At 40.2% G+C, this 15436-nt stretch overlaps 1 protein-coding gene across 1 annotated transcript in view; it reads left to right on the plus strand.

The window, feature by feature from the left end:
* The window catches only part of AIG1 (androgen induced 1), a 205307-nt gene extending 191636 nt beyond the window's left edge, over positions 1–13671 (plus strand). The window contains exons 5-6 of the mRNA XM_060240393.1: positions 7296–7459; positions 12912–13671. Of these exons, the coding sequence (XP_060096376.1) occupies positions 7296–7459; positions 12912–12949 (202 nt within the window). The 3' untranslated portion in view covers positions 12950–13671. The remainder of the gene's footprint in view (positions 1–7295; positions 7460–12911) is intronic.
* Positions 13672–15436: the final 1765 nt, after the last annotated feature.

The raw sequence follows: 15436 nt of genomic DNA on the forward strand, positions 1-15436 counted from the left end.
TCACCCACATTACTGTAGTTCTGAAGCACCTTATTTGTTCACTTGCCCTTTATTGATTTTCCTGTGTAAAATAAACCATTTTGTTGTTCTTTGTTACTCTGCCTGGTCTACATGCCTGTTTTCTTGGCCAAAGCAAGGGATCTGAAGGGCTTGGGAGGGGACTCTGAGTGGTGGCAGCGTCAGGTGGCACCTCCATCTGGATCATGACATTTATTTATTTATAGAATTTTATAACAATGTTACACATAGGTGCCTGTTCACTCCCTTATTGATCTGAGGATCTTTAGGACCATCCAGACCAACAGAGCTGTGCTACAAGCTGAAATGCAAGTCTAGATTTGATTCAGAATACCTGTCTTCCCCCTCCTGCTGTAGCCCACTGAATCCCTCAAGAGGTCAAGAAACCCTCAGGAGAAGCACAGGAGGACAAAATGTCGATATGGAGAACAAGGGAGATCTGCTAAAATGTCACCCCCACTCACATTGGCAAAAACTGACCATTGGGGTTAAATCATTTTTTTCTGAGCATGTATAGTTGTAGTACTGCTATCTGCTAGCAAGAACACAACATGAAAAGTCTTATTGCTAGCCTTATTGTAGTTAAAAGGTTTCAGGCTTGCTGACTGTATTTTCAAAATGTTCAAGTTGTCCTAGCAATACAGGATGCCCGTTTTAACCTGCACAGGCTGAGACTTTCCTCACATAAAGGATTTTCTTTCCAACTATGGTATCTAATATTGACCAAGAACACCATCCAGTTCTGCAAGAAGCTGGATTCCTTGCCTACTTGAGAGTGGTCAATGACTCAGCATTACTTGTAGGACAACATTTTGTGTTATATGGCTTTTAAGTCTGTAAATGCAAGAATTCATTTCTAATTTTTATCTTGATAAATCTGTCTTTAAATTCAGATCTTCTGGTTTATTGCATAGAAGTTCTGTTTTAGTATGATTTTCCCCAAGTTCTAGTTCCATTCTTTTTTCTTCCAAGACGTACTTATCAGTAAACTATCTGCTTAAGTCGGCAAATAGCAGGGCCTGAAAATGGCTCTGGCTTTGCACTCTAAAGTGTGCCTTAATGCATGTTCGCTTCTGCTTATCTAATAATGATGTTGGACAAGAATTACAATGTTGAAGGCATTCATTAGAGTTAATAACAAGTAATCTTGTATGGAAGCTTTATGCCTAAGGTTGATCAGCCTATTATTGTACAGTATTGAGTTAGCATGTATTCAAGTAGGAATGAACTCCTTAACAAAGGCCATCAGGTAATGTTTCCATGGTAGCAATACTACTTTTCCTATTCACATTTGTAATACAATGTTGGAATACTCATAATGCCACTACTCTAAAGAAGAGATGGATAACATTAATAATTCCAGTGTAGTAAGTATTTATTTTGTTTTTGTTTCAGTGAAGTCAGCTTAGCTAGTCATGGGTAGGTTTTGAACTCTTTCTCAAAGTGTATTTGTATGCTAGGTTGCTGCCATTCACAGGCCATGTCAACTGTTTAAATCCAATCTTAGCTATACTTATTGCCCAGTTAATTACACATCTTGAGTCTAACTAGCCCTTCCTGGCAGCTAAACCCTCCCTACCTAGTAAGGCTTGAGGAAAATTGTTTCAATGTATCTGATGAAGTGTGCATGCACATGAAAGCTTATGTCCAGAATTAAACTTCATTGATCTTAAAAGTGCCACTAGACTCAAACTTTGTTCTGTTGTTCAATGGCTTTTCATTTGCTTATACTGTTGCCATCAATCAAGAATGGCTTACTCCTAATATAAATACTGTAGAGAGCATTTTGCCAGCAAAATCCAAAAGGCTTTTGCATCTGGTTAGAAAAAAACTTCAGGACTGGCTTAAACTCCTAAATATAAACACAAGTGGTACTGAGAGATAAGTTCTTCATAATAATTAATAATATTTTTAAAAATCATTCATTTAAAAATTTAAGAATTATCCACTTCCATTCAGCTTTGTGTTGTATCTTGTTGTAATTACCATGGTTTATTCCAGGATGAGAAGTTTTGAAGAAAATAAAGATGTTGCAGAGAACATTAATGTTGAATTGTAACAAGAGGCTGATAACCCTGAAGGAAATAGGAACACACCTGAGGAAGTTATTTTTACAAAATGAGCCTAATCTGGGTGCTCACTGAATGGACCTTTCTTTTAATATTGTATTGCTACGTTTCTTTATCATGTGTACAAAAATATTATATGACTCTTAAAAGTCAGCTGCCCATATATTCTTCATTGTCCTGTGTATGATGAAAAGAGACAACAGCTGCTGATACCCCTTCTCTCACATTTTAAACCATTGGCAAATTATTGTAAATATGCCGAGGAACAAGTTACGAAGTTTTTATTGGCTGACAATTATGAATCCGTCTCATGCAAGGTTGCTAGGTATTGTTATCTGGTAATTAAAAAGCGTAGATCGTACTGTAAATTGAGTAATTAGTGAAGGATTAGTTCGGTCCGGAATTTTAGGAATTATGGCTGTAATTGTCTATTGCCATGTTCTTATACTGTATTATATTATTTTGTATGCTGGTCTTATGACTGTTTTAATAAAACTTTGACTTTCCCTGTAATATGAACTGCGATCCCAGGTTGTTGGATATTTTTAAATACTGTTGCTCCAGCATCAGGCATGTAAAGCCTAAATGGAAAATAATCTTTTGTGCTTTCAGTGCTCCTAAACGAAATTCAAATAAAGTTATTTGAGGTCAGCTATAAGAGACCCTAGGGCAGGGATGTCAAACATGTGGCCCAGGGGCCAAATCAGGCCCCTGGAGGGCTCCTATCAGGCCCTCAAGCAACTGGCTGTCATCTGCTTCCTTCTCCCTCTCTCTTGCTTCCTTCTTCATCACAGTTTGCTTTGCTAGGCTTCTTCAATTGCACAGGAGCTAGAGAGCAAAGCCTCTGTTTTCACCATTTGCTGAGGCTCCTCCATTGGGAAGGAAGGGAGGGAGGGATAGTTCACTTTGCCAGGCTTTCTTAATCACACAGCAGAGCTACTGAGCCAAGCCTCTCTTCTGTCTATTGGCTGAGCCTCCCCTTGGTCTCCTGGGGAAGGAAGGAGTCAGAGCTTCCTTTGCCTAATTTCCATGGGAGAAATACAAAGAAAGCACCTTTAAGACCAACAAGTGCTAATGTTTTAAACATGTTTTAAGGTTTTTTTTTTAAATCTCTAATTGTATTTGTGTCCTTTATAAAGTTTTTATCTCCCCTACCTGGCATTACATTCTGTGACATGCATGGCCTGGCCCAACAACGTCTAATTTATGTTAGATCCGCCCCTCATAACAAATGAGTTCGAGACCCCTGCCCTAGGGCCTCCAAGAAAGTCTAATGCCTCCCTCACCTCACTGTTCTGAATCTGATCTGGAGGCAAGAGTTGTGATGGCGATCTACTTTGGGGACAGCAGGTGGGGCCAGAATTCATTACCTACCGTCATGTCCTATTAATTGCTCACTGGGGTGTAGGGCTGTCAAATTCTAGGTGAGGCCTGGAGATCCTCCACTTTTACAACTGATCTCCAGCTGACAGAGATCAACTCTTCTGGAGAAAATGGCTGCTTGAAGGGTGGACTCTATGGCATTGTACCTGCTGAGGTTCCTCCCTTCCCCAAACCCAGCCTCTCCCAGATCCACCCCCAAAGTCTCCAGGTATTTTCCAACTCAGTTCTGGCAACCCTATTGGGATGTAGTGTTTTGGTCAGCACATAAAAGAGTATTCATGGTGAGGATCTTCAGTAATAAAGCATAGGTACAATTCAGTGATTCTGTGAATGAGCTGAGGATACATTTATGATATTTCAGATGCTCTGGGTAAGTACTGGGGCACATTTGAGGCACTACACTAGAGTGTAGTGAAGTGGATCAGAGACTGTTCTGGATGTGAATATTCATCTGACAATAGTATTTTAAAGTGTAGGCACACTTCCTCCCCCCACACACACAAAAAAACCCCTACCAGTGGCCATGTGGCAGTGAAATTTTATGATTGCATTCAGCCATCAGGTTTCTTCATGTGGCTGAAGCAGGGTGTGGGATTGTGCAGTAAATGTTGCACAAAACCCAGACATCTTTAGTCAAAGTACTTGTGTCAGACATTTGCCCAGTACTAAAAGTGAAAAAAATTGTTGTTGAGAAAATTAATTTATTCCCCCTGAATAATGGCTTCGTGTAACTTACAAAAGGCAGTTCTGCAAATATCACAGTTATCTACTATGAGATAGTGCTTATGATTGCAGTACAAACCATTCTCCCATGTTTGGTTTATTATATGACCTTTTAAATGCTTTTTTAAAAAGGCTATATATGCCCATGTTATGTAGCATCAATCTGTAAAAGGTAAATTGAATATAAGCATAGATGCAAATGTGGAAATCATAATCAGTTTCATTTATCAAAAGTGGGGTCCCAGTGCTTTTATTAGTATTTGAAAGGAACACAAAGATAGACTTTTACATTTCTTTTAACAGCATTATTTAAAAATAAAAGCTTCATAATTTATGAAGATTTATTTTGAATGTGAAGATTGTACATTCTCTCCATCTCTTTCAGTGCACCATGACTAAACTTGTCAGCTTCATTTGATCTTGTGAACAAGAATCCTTGCTACTTTCACTGCTTCACTAATTTCACATTTGATGGCAGAAGTAAAACATATTAATGAAAATGACAAAGCTCATTCCTCACACTGCAGGAAGCCATTTAGAGAAGGGAATGAAACTTGATTTTCTCTAACACATCCAGCTCTTATATATTAAAAAGGTGGGCCTTCAGCAGAATAGCTAACCCAGCAGCACTGCTGTCACATTGCTGTCTTCTACACCTTGTGTGAAGAAGAAATGGCAGGCTTAAAGCATTAAAAGCAGGGCTTTTTTTTTAAGCTGAAATGCACAGGAACTGAGTTCTAGCTGGCTTGGAGAGCATTCCAACTAACTTGGAGAGAAGGCAGGCACTTGGAGGACTGTCTCTTGAAGTGCCTGTCCTCTCCAAGCCTGCTTTCTCCAATCATGTGGCTTGGAGAAAGTGAGCACTTAGAAAAACTGATAACTATCTGCCTCCTAGACTTTCCAGGCCCCAGGTCCCAGTTTGCAGGCTCCTCCCCTCTGCCAGCCAGCTGACTGGTGAGAGGAAAGGCTAGAAGAAACTTGGGAACAGCTTGCTTTTGGGAAGGTGTGTGTGCCTTTAAATTTCTGTAGGAGCCTGGCTGGGGGTGGGGTGAGCCAGCAGAGCCATGTGGGTCTCCCTGCAGAGTCTGTGAAAGTCAGAGCATCTGTTGTTCTGAATTCATTTTAGAAGTCATTTGCACACTAAAATAGTGAAACTGTAGGAAAGCAAGAGAGCCCCTGTTTGTTTTACATTCATTTTAAAAGTCGTTTACACAGTAAAATAGATAGTAAAGAGTAAGCTTGGACCTTTAGTTTCCCTATGTTAGTGTGAAGAACATGGTTGAAACTTGGTTACATTCAACAATTCTCCTGAGAAAATTGCCCCAGTGAGATCATAAAGGTATGTGTGTGCTGTGTTTATTTTGGCTCCTCTGTATGTGTGTCTTAATTCCTTGTGGCACTGATTATAGGCCTTTTCAAAGATTATGGAATGCTCTGCCCAAGAAGTCCTATGAGGCTCATTTTTTTATCATCAGCTTGTTGACAATGACTTTTTATTTTGTAAGATATTTGGGCAGGAAGTGAGGTTAAATAGTTTTGGAAATTTATTATGGGGCTGCTGATCTTTTATTGTACCCAGTGTGTTGGATCCAAACTTTATGTAAATGGAAAGAATCTGCAGAAGCAGATCTTCCCTGCTTTCACCTTACTGCAGCAGCCTCCTGTTTCTCCCGAAGCTGCTGGTGGTGGTTTTGCTGGTGGTTTGGGGAACAGGGAGAACCTTGGTGAACTAAGGTTGCCAACTAGACAGGAAAATGAATGTCCTATCCCTTTAAAGAGGTTTAATGAGTTGAAATGGTCAGTTGGTCAGTTGATGCTTTTCATGACATGAAGCTAGATAACATCATTGGATGATTATTTGCATATTAAAGGGACATTTAGAGGGACCAATTTTAAAAATTTCAACCCTACCCTAAAGAACAGGTGCCCTGTGCTGCAGAGTTGTAAAGCTGCATTACTGCAGTCTGAGCTCTCTGCTCACAACCTGAGTTCAATCCCAGCAGAAGCGGGATTCAGGTAGCAGGCTCAAGGTTGACTCAGCCTTCCATCCTCCTGAGGTCGGTAAAATGAGTACCCAGCTTGCTGTGAGGGGGGGAAGTGTAGATCAAGGGTGGCCAATGGTAGCTCTCCAGATGTTTTTTTGCCTACAATTCCCATCAGCCCCAGCCAGCATGGCCAATGGCTGGGGCTGATGGGAGTTGTAGGCAAAAAACCATATGGAGAGCTACCGTTGGTCACCCCTGGTGTAGATGACTGGGGAAGGCAATGGCAAACTACCCCGTAAAAAGTCTGCCATGAAAACGTGATTCGATGTCATCCCAGAGTCGGAAATGACTGGTTCTTGCACAGGGGATTACCTTTACCTTTTACCCTAAAGATGCTATTCACAGTAGAAAAAATCAAGTACATTAGGAGAACTAAATGGAAAGAATAAACACCTCCTTCTCCTGCCCCACCACTTCAATTAGATTTGAAGATTCCCTGGTCTATAGTGTATAAATAAAAACATGGAGTGATCTGATCACAGATATCTAGTATTACAAATGATTTGGTCCTGTATGTTTTATTGGATGTCCCACGCTATTGACAGGGCTGGCCCTGCCACTAGGCAATCTAGGTGATTGCTTAGGGTGCTGGCCTTCTGAGAGCACCAAATTGGGCACCCATCGTGTAACTCAGTGACATTATAGGGTGGGGGGGAGGCACCAGAAGTTAGCCTTGGCTAGGGTGCCAGACAGTCTAGGGCCGGCCCTGGCTGTTGATTGTATTTGATTACTATATAATCTGCCTTGAGTCTCAGTGAGAAAAAGAAGAATATATAAGTACCAGAAATAAATATACTTGAAGTGAACTACGATGAGAACACTTCTGAGGCATCCATTGTATACATTTTTAAGAGAAAGAAATTTAGCAAATTTGACTATGCCTGTTTCTTGCTGCTTCTGTTTAACCAGCAATTCTAAATAAATGTGTTAGGACTCATAAGTATTTCAATAGCTCTATATATTATAGATATAATTTAGAAAAATCAATGAATATTAGAGTTACTTAGTAAAGCTGACAATTCCAATATTTTCTGTTTCTGTTTTCAATGCATATTAGGGTCTGCTGGATATATCATGTAACAGGGGTTTGGGTGTATCCCCTCCTGGATTATCTTGGCTCAGGAGCTAAAATTATCTTCTTTACAACTGTAACTGCAATAATCAATATCTTCTACTTGCTGGGTGAGGTACTAAACAACTGCATTTGGGATACACAAAAATGTGAGTATCATTTTGAAAAACAATGACATGATTGTGCAAGTAAAGGATTGCTATTGGCATTTTAAAGACAAAGATCAACTCTGCCATGTTATTTTCACGTGATGAGGTGTTTAAATCCTTTCACGGTATGGTCCTTTCACAGTATGTTTCTATATAAAAGAAAATGTTTTCATTCATTTTAATCTAATTTTATAACAATAAGTTGTTATATATAGGTGCCTGTTCACACAAATACCATGTCACACATGAAAATGCTTTAGATTAAACAGTATATAAGATTATACTGCTTTTGTTTGCTTTCTGCCCTATTACGGGGTGACCCAATAATTTCAGCCCTATATTATTCAAATAGGTATCTTTAGCTGCCACTGAAAGGAAGTGAAATGAGGGCCACAGAACTTTTTTTCTGGCCACTGGTTGTCTACAAAATGTATGTCATGGGGAGGTTTTTTGGTGGGATTGCTTAGTTTCCCTTGCAATGAACAGAAGCCATTTTGCACATGGAACAGCTATTATCAATTTGCTTTATAATGAGATCTTTCAGAAAATACATTTATTCCATAATCACTCATCTGCTTCCTCCTCCATCAGTGACCATTACTGCTGTGTAATGGACCATCCATTGGGAGGGGAGGCCAGAGAACAAAGCAACCCCACCCAAAATTCAAAAATCAACCATCCCTGTTCTGTGGAACAGGCTTTTTATTCCACATTGTGATGGACAAGGTAGCTTCCACCTCATTCTAAAAGCTGATGTAATGTTGAGAGAGGAAGACTTGGAAAACAGCCATTGAAAACAACAGTGAAGAGTTACTAGCAGAGGAGTTGACAATTTAGTAGCTGGGGAAGAAAAAAGGAAGAAGACTGAGAGAGCAGAACTGTGCAGAAGAGCTACTTACAGCAGGCTGAAAATAGTAAATTTGTAACTAAAGGATCCCAGTTGTGGGAATAGCACCTTAGTTCAAAGTTCAATTGAAGTGGAGCATTGTTATTTATTCCTTACTTTCCTCAGGGTTTTGTTCATATAATAAATAAAAGTTTCTTGTTTTGACTAGCCCTGTGGGCTGTATATCTAGGGGACAGAATTACACATACACAATTTAGTGTGTGTGTGTGTGAAAAATATGAATAAACTAGGAATAAGGCCTGTTGTGAAGAAAAATACAATGAGCTCTAAAAAGAGGATCTGGATGAGTGCCCCTCTGTCCTTGTTGTCTTCCAATCCATCCAAGTGAAGCCATTCACTCCCTCCCACCTTAAGGGAAGCTGATCTCTGCCATCTGGAGAGCAGTTGTAATTCTGAGTGATCTCCAGCCCTCATCTGGAGATTGGTAACAGTGGTTCCCCAGGAGGAAATGTCTGGTTTGGAGGGTGGCATCTATGGCATTGTCCCTATCTGAGGTCCCACCCCTTCCTCAAACCCTACCTTTTCCAAGCTGCACCCCTCAAATCTCTAGGAATTTCTCAACCTGGAGTTGTCAACTGCTAAGTTACACTGGCTGTTACAGGGGGCTGCTGCTGAATAGGAGCAAGCAGCCAGGCCCAGTTAAGTCATGCCAGTGGCATCAAGTCACCCAGAGAAAGCTGCCAGGCCTAGAGTAGCCAACCTGCAGGTGGAGCCTAAAGATCTCCTGAGATCACAGCTGAACTCCAGACAACAGAGCTCTCTCCCCCTGGAGAAAATAACTGCTTTGGAAGGTGGGCTCTATGGCATTCTATTCAACTTTACTGACAGAAGCAACTTTGGTTGCCTAGCAACAGCCTCTGGTAGCAACTTCCCCAGTGGCCCAATCATGGCCAGTACATGGGAGTAGGTGAGGTAAGTGGCAGCCTGGCGTCCCCTCCCCATCTCCCCGCTGCTCGGCTTCCTGGGTCACAAACTCAGGAAGCTGAGAATGACTGGATGGCACATTGGCAGTGCTCTCATCCAACCCTGGCTTCCCTTGCAATAGAAGCCTGGCTTGAAGGAGAACGTGCCCTGCCTAGCTGCTCTCGCCTTGTATATTTTAAGATACAAGAAGGGTAGTTTGTGACAACCTGACCTATGTATAAACCATAAGCTTGGAGAGAGGTTTAAGAGGGTGGTGGGTACTTTGTGTGAGGGGAAAAGGGCATCATACATGTGGACTGAAGTTGGTAAAGATCTGTACTCATCAATATATATTTGTTTTTAAAGCATTTTTAAAATATTGATTGATATTCTTGTGGGTTAAGGATTTTGAGCCAGCAAATGTTACAATACCATAAATTATATAAATCAGATGTTCTTACAAAGGTTTGACAGGTACACCACATATGACAAAATTATTCAATAAACGCATGCCATCATCTAAAGGATGAGATGGAAAAAATCAAGAAATTTACAAGGCACTTCCAAGCCCCAAATGATTTTTCCCCTCCTCTTCAAGATATGCACTAAATAAAATCCCGCCACTGACAAAATAATTTGCAGTTCATTTTTCCAAACTAAACCACAAACATGGTAGGCAAAGCAAAATCTTCCCATCTGTGATGCCACAGCCAAAGATACTGGGATTTTTGCCAGAGTATTAGATCCATTGGCAGTAAAATACTTCTCAAGAAAGAACAGAGACATTTTCATAAAGACAAACAAGACAGCCTGGTTTCAAAACCACTGCAAAAGTTTCCTGCAGCAGCATAGGACACAGAAGACCAGCAGTTGGCAACAGCACAGGACCTGAAGCCAGTAAGCTCTTCTGGAGTCAAGCCATTGTTTTCTTAAACCTTTGACTGGCTATCCAATTATCTTTGGTTTGTTAGTAACACCCAACCCATTGTATTTAGATACTGGCAGTGTTCAGACCCAATTGTTTCCTTATTATGTCTTTCAATAAAATGCCACTACTAGATATGTTTGTCCCTCTCCCTAATTCAAGCACTAATTGGCACTTTTGTCCCCAAAGGGGTCCATGATAAGAACTTTCTAGCTGAGCAGATTTTCCATTAAAGAGTTGTTAGATTTACAGTCAGATTCCTTTTAGAACTGCTTTCAAAAGTTTCTTTCCCAATCCTACCCACCTGTGTTGAAAAGAAAGATTGAGAGTCTTTCTTTGGGATATACAGCAGCTCTGGTAATCTCCATAAGCAACAGTTACAGAAAAGATTTGAGGTTTGGCTGGGAAATTTAGTCAGAATAAGCTAAACAGGCAAAAGAAGAAAACTTTTACCAGACTCCAGTAGTATAATTTTGCCCAGGAACAAGTATCTGAAAGAGTTGCCTATTTCCACAGCCAAGAAAACACAACAGGCATGGTCCAGCTGCCCTGCATATGCTGCACACGCATATGGACAGTCCTCATAGCAGAACCATGTTTCTCTTTAGCATGGCTGAGAAGAAAAAGCCCAGCAGGAGTTCATTTGCCTGTTAGGCCACACCTACTGACATCAGCTGTTTCACACAGGGTTCTTTTGTAGAAAAAACCCAGCAGAAACTTATTTGCATATTAGGCCACACCCCAATGCCAAGCCAGCTGCAACTGCATTTCTGCTCAAAAAAACCCCTGCTCCTCAGCACTACAGTTGTGCATGGACATCCATGCAAGTAGCATGGCTAGATATCAGTGGAAATGGGAGATCCAGACACTCAAATCCCCTTCCAGCCCTCCCTCTCCATGCCTTACTCATGAACTGCTCTCCCTACCTGGATTGCTCAAAATGAATAAGGCAGGAAATAAAGCAGCCTCTTGGCAGTCACCGATCTTTGTTATGTGTGAAGTAAAAATGGCTGCCGGTAATTACCTGGAGTAGTTTTATGCCCACCCCCTTCAATAGCACCAAGTTTTGTCTGTATGGTTCATAAAGTGACTTTTCAAGCCATTCATGGCAATTCTGTGTGACTGGAGACAGGTCATAGTTCTCAAATGAGTGGGAGGCAGCTGGAGCAGCATTTTATGTGGTGCACACATTATATCATTAGTCCCACTATTTCCTCTAGTTGAAAAGGGTTTGCAGGTTTTTTATGAAGAAAGAGGGAGAGTGTACATACCACAAACCCTTCTTTTCCACCTAATTGCAAGGATGATGTTGATGTTCTAAACAGGCGCTTGGAGTCAGTTATGGGCTAGATTACAGTGAACAAACTGAGAAGACAGAGGTTCTCTGGGTTAGCAAAAATGCAGGCCAGGAACTTGAGATTTCCTCTGTTTTGGATTGGGTTACACTCCCCTTGAAAAGCCAGGTTCACCTTAGACAAGCAGTTGGCTACTGTGGTTCAGACTGTTTTGGCTAGTTTGTCATCTGCATCCATCTCTGGGTCAGTCAGCTCTAGCCGTAGTGACCCATGCCTTAGTTATAGCTACACTGGACTATTGCAATGTACCCTACTTGGGGCTGCCCTTGAAGAGTGTTTTGAGGCAGAATCTGCATCTAAGTATAGAATGCTATGGCTAGACTGCCAGTCAGGACAGCTGTCAGAAGTATGTGACCCCACTATTACAGCAATTACACTGTCCACTGATCCACTCTGAGCCCAATTCAAGGTACTTTCAAGATAAATGAGAAGCAGAGGTCATTGAAGTATTATATAGTTATTATTAAATTATTTTTAAAAGAAAAAAATCCAGTAGTGAAAAAGGAGCAAGAGATACACAACTGCAGAATATTTTTAATATAGTTCTGGAATGAAGGCACTGTGACAAGGAACACTGAAAGATGTTATCCGTACAACAGTCTGGACCAGTATGATCTAGCTGGTGCATTCTTAATGAGATGCTAACTTTTACATTCTGGCTACATTCCTATCTGTGCTCATTTATTAGGAAGTCAGTCCCATGGAAATCAGTTGAATATACTTCTGAATAAACATTGATAGCATCAGGCTAAGTAAAATCATAAAACTTGGCTATAAGAAATTCAAAAGTAAAGAACAGATCAGATCAAAAGTAAACTATACAAGCTGCTTGTTTTGTTTTAATTTACAAATCCAATGAAAATTGATTTATGCAAAATGTAAGCAAAATTTTCAGAGAAATCACAGAACAGGAGAACCATAATCAAAGTTGCCTTTTATTGAATCAGACTATTGGCCCATTAAGATGAGTATTGGTCTTTCACATCACCTACTACCTGGTCCTTTTTAACTGGAAATACCAGGGATTGAACCTGGTATCCTTTGCATGCTATGCAGATGCTCTACCACTGAGCTGCAGCCTTTTCCAAAACCCATGTTCAAATAAAGCTTCCTCTTCCAATATAAGCACTGTAACTATGAATACAATTTATGCTGGTTTAAAAATAGTTGGGACTTCATAGAGAATTATACTCAAAATCGCTCTCGCAGCAGTTTCAGGAATAAGACAGAGGGGCTTCAACTTATTTTTAAAGGAAATAAAGGTAAGAAGAAAAAGAAGCCCCATTTATTCCCAAGATACGTGGGGATACAATACCTTTTTATGCACTCGTTTTAAAATATTTTCTCTTTGTTTGTGCTCAGGTATGGAAGAAGGAAAAGAAAAAACTAAATTGGACTAAACGTAAGATGAAAGAAAGCAAAAGACAACTTGCCACTTTTGCCGCTGTCTGGAAGGCACTTCAATGTCAAGATGTGTTGCTGGAGGAGGCAAATTCCATGAACACTACATCCAGGTTTAATTTACTAAAAAGAGATATTGATTTAGTGACACATTCCTCCTTCCGATAACTGTATCTGCCCACGAGAATACATATGATGGATATCACCACAAAGTCCTCTCAACACATGCCATTATGCATATCAATGTTAAGTATCTTCCTATCAGAAAGAAGACTGAAGGGTTCTGTTCTATCTCTGATGTACAGATAAGATTAGGCAGGCCAAAACTGAAATCAATGGGGAAATCATCTACATTTCTAACTGTCTGAAACAGTGGATCAGCCCCCATGAGCAAATCAAAGAATTCTGTGGCATTACAGGCATGAAGTTACTGACAGCACTGGGGAAATAAAGCTGAAGGTGTGATAGGAGTTGAAGGGTGAAGTTGCTTGTGGGAGACTGAGTATACCTGTGGGAACAAGAATGACAATATAAACTGTTTATAGTCCTTCTCCCTCTTAAGCTGTGTTTTAATTTGTTCAAGGAGCAGATGTAATGTAACAAGCTGCTTTAAATAAGTGGTGCTAATCATCAGAGCAGACTATAATTACAGCTGAAACCTATATGCATATTGTTTCTTAAAATTCAAAATTGCTCCAATAAAGGATGAAATATCCCTACATTTCTGCTGTTCAGGCTTTTACATGGATCAGTGAATGCCTCATAAACCATGCCCCAGTTGTCTTCAAATTCAACAGGAAAGCCAGCTCTTTTCTCATCCTACCGTTTCCTAGATCAATAAAGAAGAGTGGAGTATTATTGCTTATTTGTCATTAGATTTACAATCTTTGATAAATGAATAAGTTGGGGGGTTGACAAATAAGTTGTAGGGGTTGGCTAGGGAAGCATCAGGTGCATTATAGCCTGGAAAATTATATGAATGTATTAGCAATACATTGGCACCCTTGCTACAACAATACATGTGGTGAGGGTGCCAATGAAGCCACATGCAATCGAAGAGGTGTGCTGTAGGATACTGTATGTCGCATAACACAAATGGCCAATTCTGTTGTCTTTCAGATGACTTTGTTCTCCAGCCAGACACACAGAGACTCAGAGTAGGCCGCATATATCTAGCAGAAAGACCAACCATATATTTAGACTTAGCATTACATATTAATATATATTTACATATTTAAATCAAAATGCAAAATAGGGATGTCACATTCCTGTGGGTAGTACTTCTTACAACTTGAAAATATTTAAGTAGACCACCAGGAACAAAAATCTTGCAGTCAGCCATACCTGACGAAGTCAAAGGATGGAAGCCAGGCATGACATATAGTCCCATCCTCCTCTCCTGATCAGGGTCTGTAATCAAGTTAGCATGGCTTAGCAGTAAGGATTCACATTTATGGAACATGTGGGGTATACAGTCAATATCAAAGAAGGTTTATATAACCTTGGGTGTGGAGTTTTTGAAAGCATGTTTCTTTTCCATAGAAGAGAAATAGTGGGGTAGATCCAACAGTCCCTTTCGATGACCATGAGGACTTCCGCCTGCAGTGTTGAACTTTTTGGGCAGCCCAAAATGCCTCCCAAAAGAGAAGGCACATCCCAGGAGCAGGATTTCAGACTGTCATGGAATGAAGAAGCTGCAGAAGTTACACTCCACCAGTAAAAGTCCTTGTGTTCACAAAATTGTGCTGTTGGATCCGCACAAGCATGTACAATTCTTATGTCTGCATTAAATGTTACAAGGACTCCACAGTATCGAATTAAACCACTTTACGGGCCTCATCTCACCTTAGAACTTGTCTCAGATAATACTATAGTGCAACTTTTGGATTACAGCCATGAACAATGTGAGAGCTGTGCCTCAGCATCCTCCACTACTTTCCTGGAACATGACTCTGTGTGGTCTTTGGGACCAGAAACATGTTTCAGACTAGCTCAGAGATGGTTGAGGGAGGACTGTGCTAAAGAATTGAGAAATTTCAAGAAGGGAATGAAAAATCCTTCCAGGCATAGACAGCAGAATACTGGAGACCATGATGAGAGAAGAAGTGGATTACAGTAGATCTTGTACAAAAGTGTTGTTATTGCCAAGAGAAGAAAAGCATTTAAAATGAACAGTGTTTCAGATGGTTGTGCAATATCTTAGTGAGATGTTTTAAGAACTAAGTTATTGTAAAGATTTTTTGAAAACAAAAAAATTGATTTTTTTTCTGTTTTCAGTGGAGGGGGAAGCAAGATCCTCTGTCATTAGCTGGCCTGAGCTGCAGTAAATAAATAACTAAATAGATATACAAATAAATATCATCCTTGCAACTTTTCTAACAGATGCCAGTACAAAATACAGCACAAAAGTTAAAAGACTTTAATTGAGGCAAATACCTTTAACAGGAAATATTTACAGGCAACATTCCAAGGATAATGCAAGATTT

The sequence above is a fragment of the Heteronotia binoei genome, chromosome 1 (genome assembly GCF_032191835.1).
Source record: "Heteronotia binoei isolate CCM8104 ecotype False Entrance Well chromosome 1, APGP_CSIRO_Hbin_v1, whole genome shotgun sequence".
Lineage (NCBI taxonomy): Eukaryota > Metazoa > Chordata > Lepidosauria > Squamata > Gekkonidae > Heteronotia > Heteronotia binoei.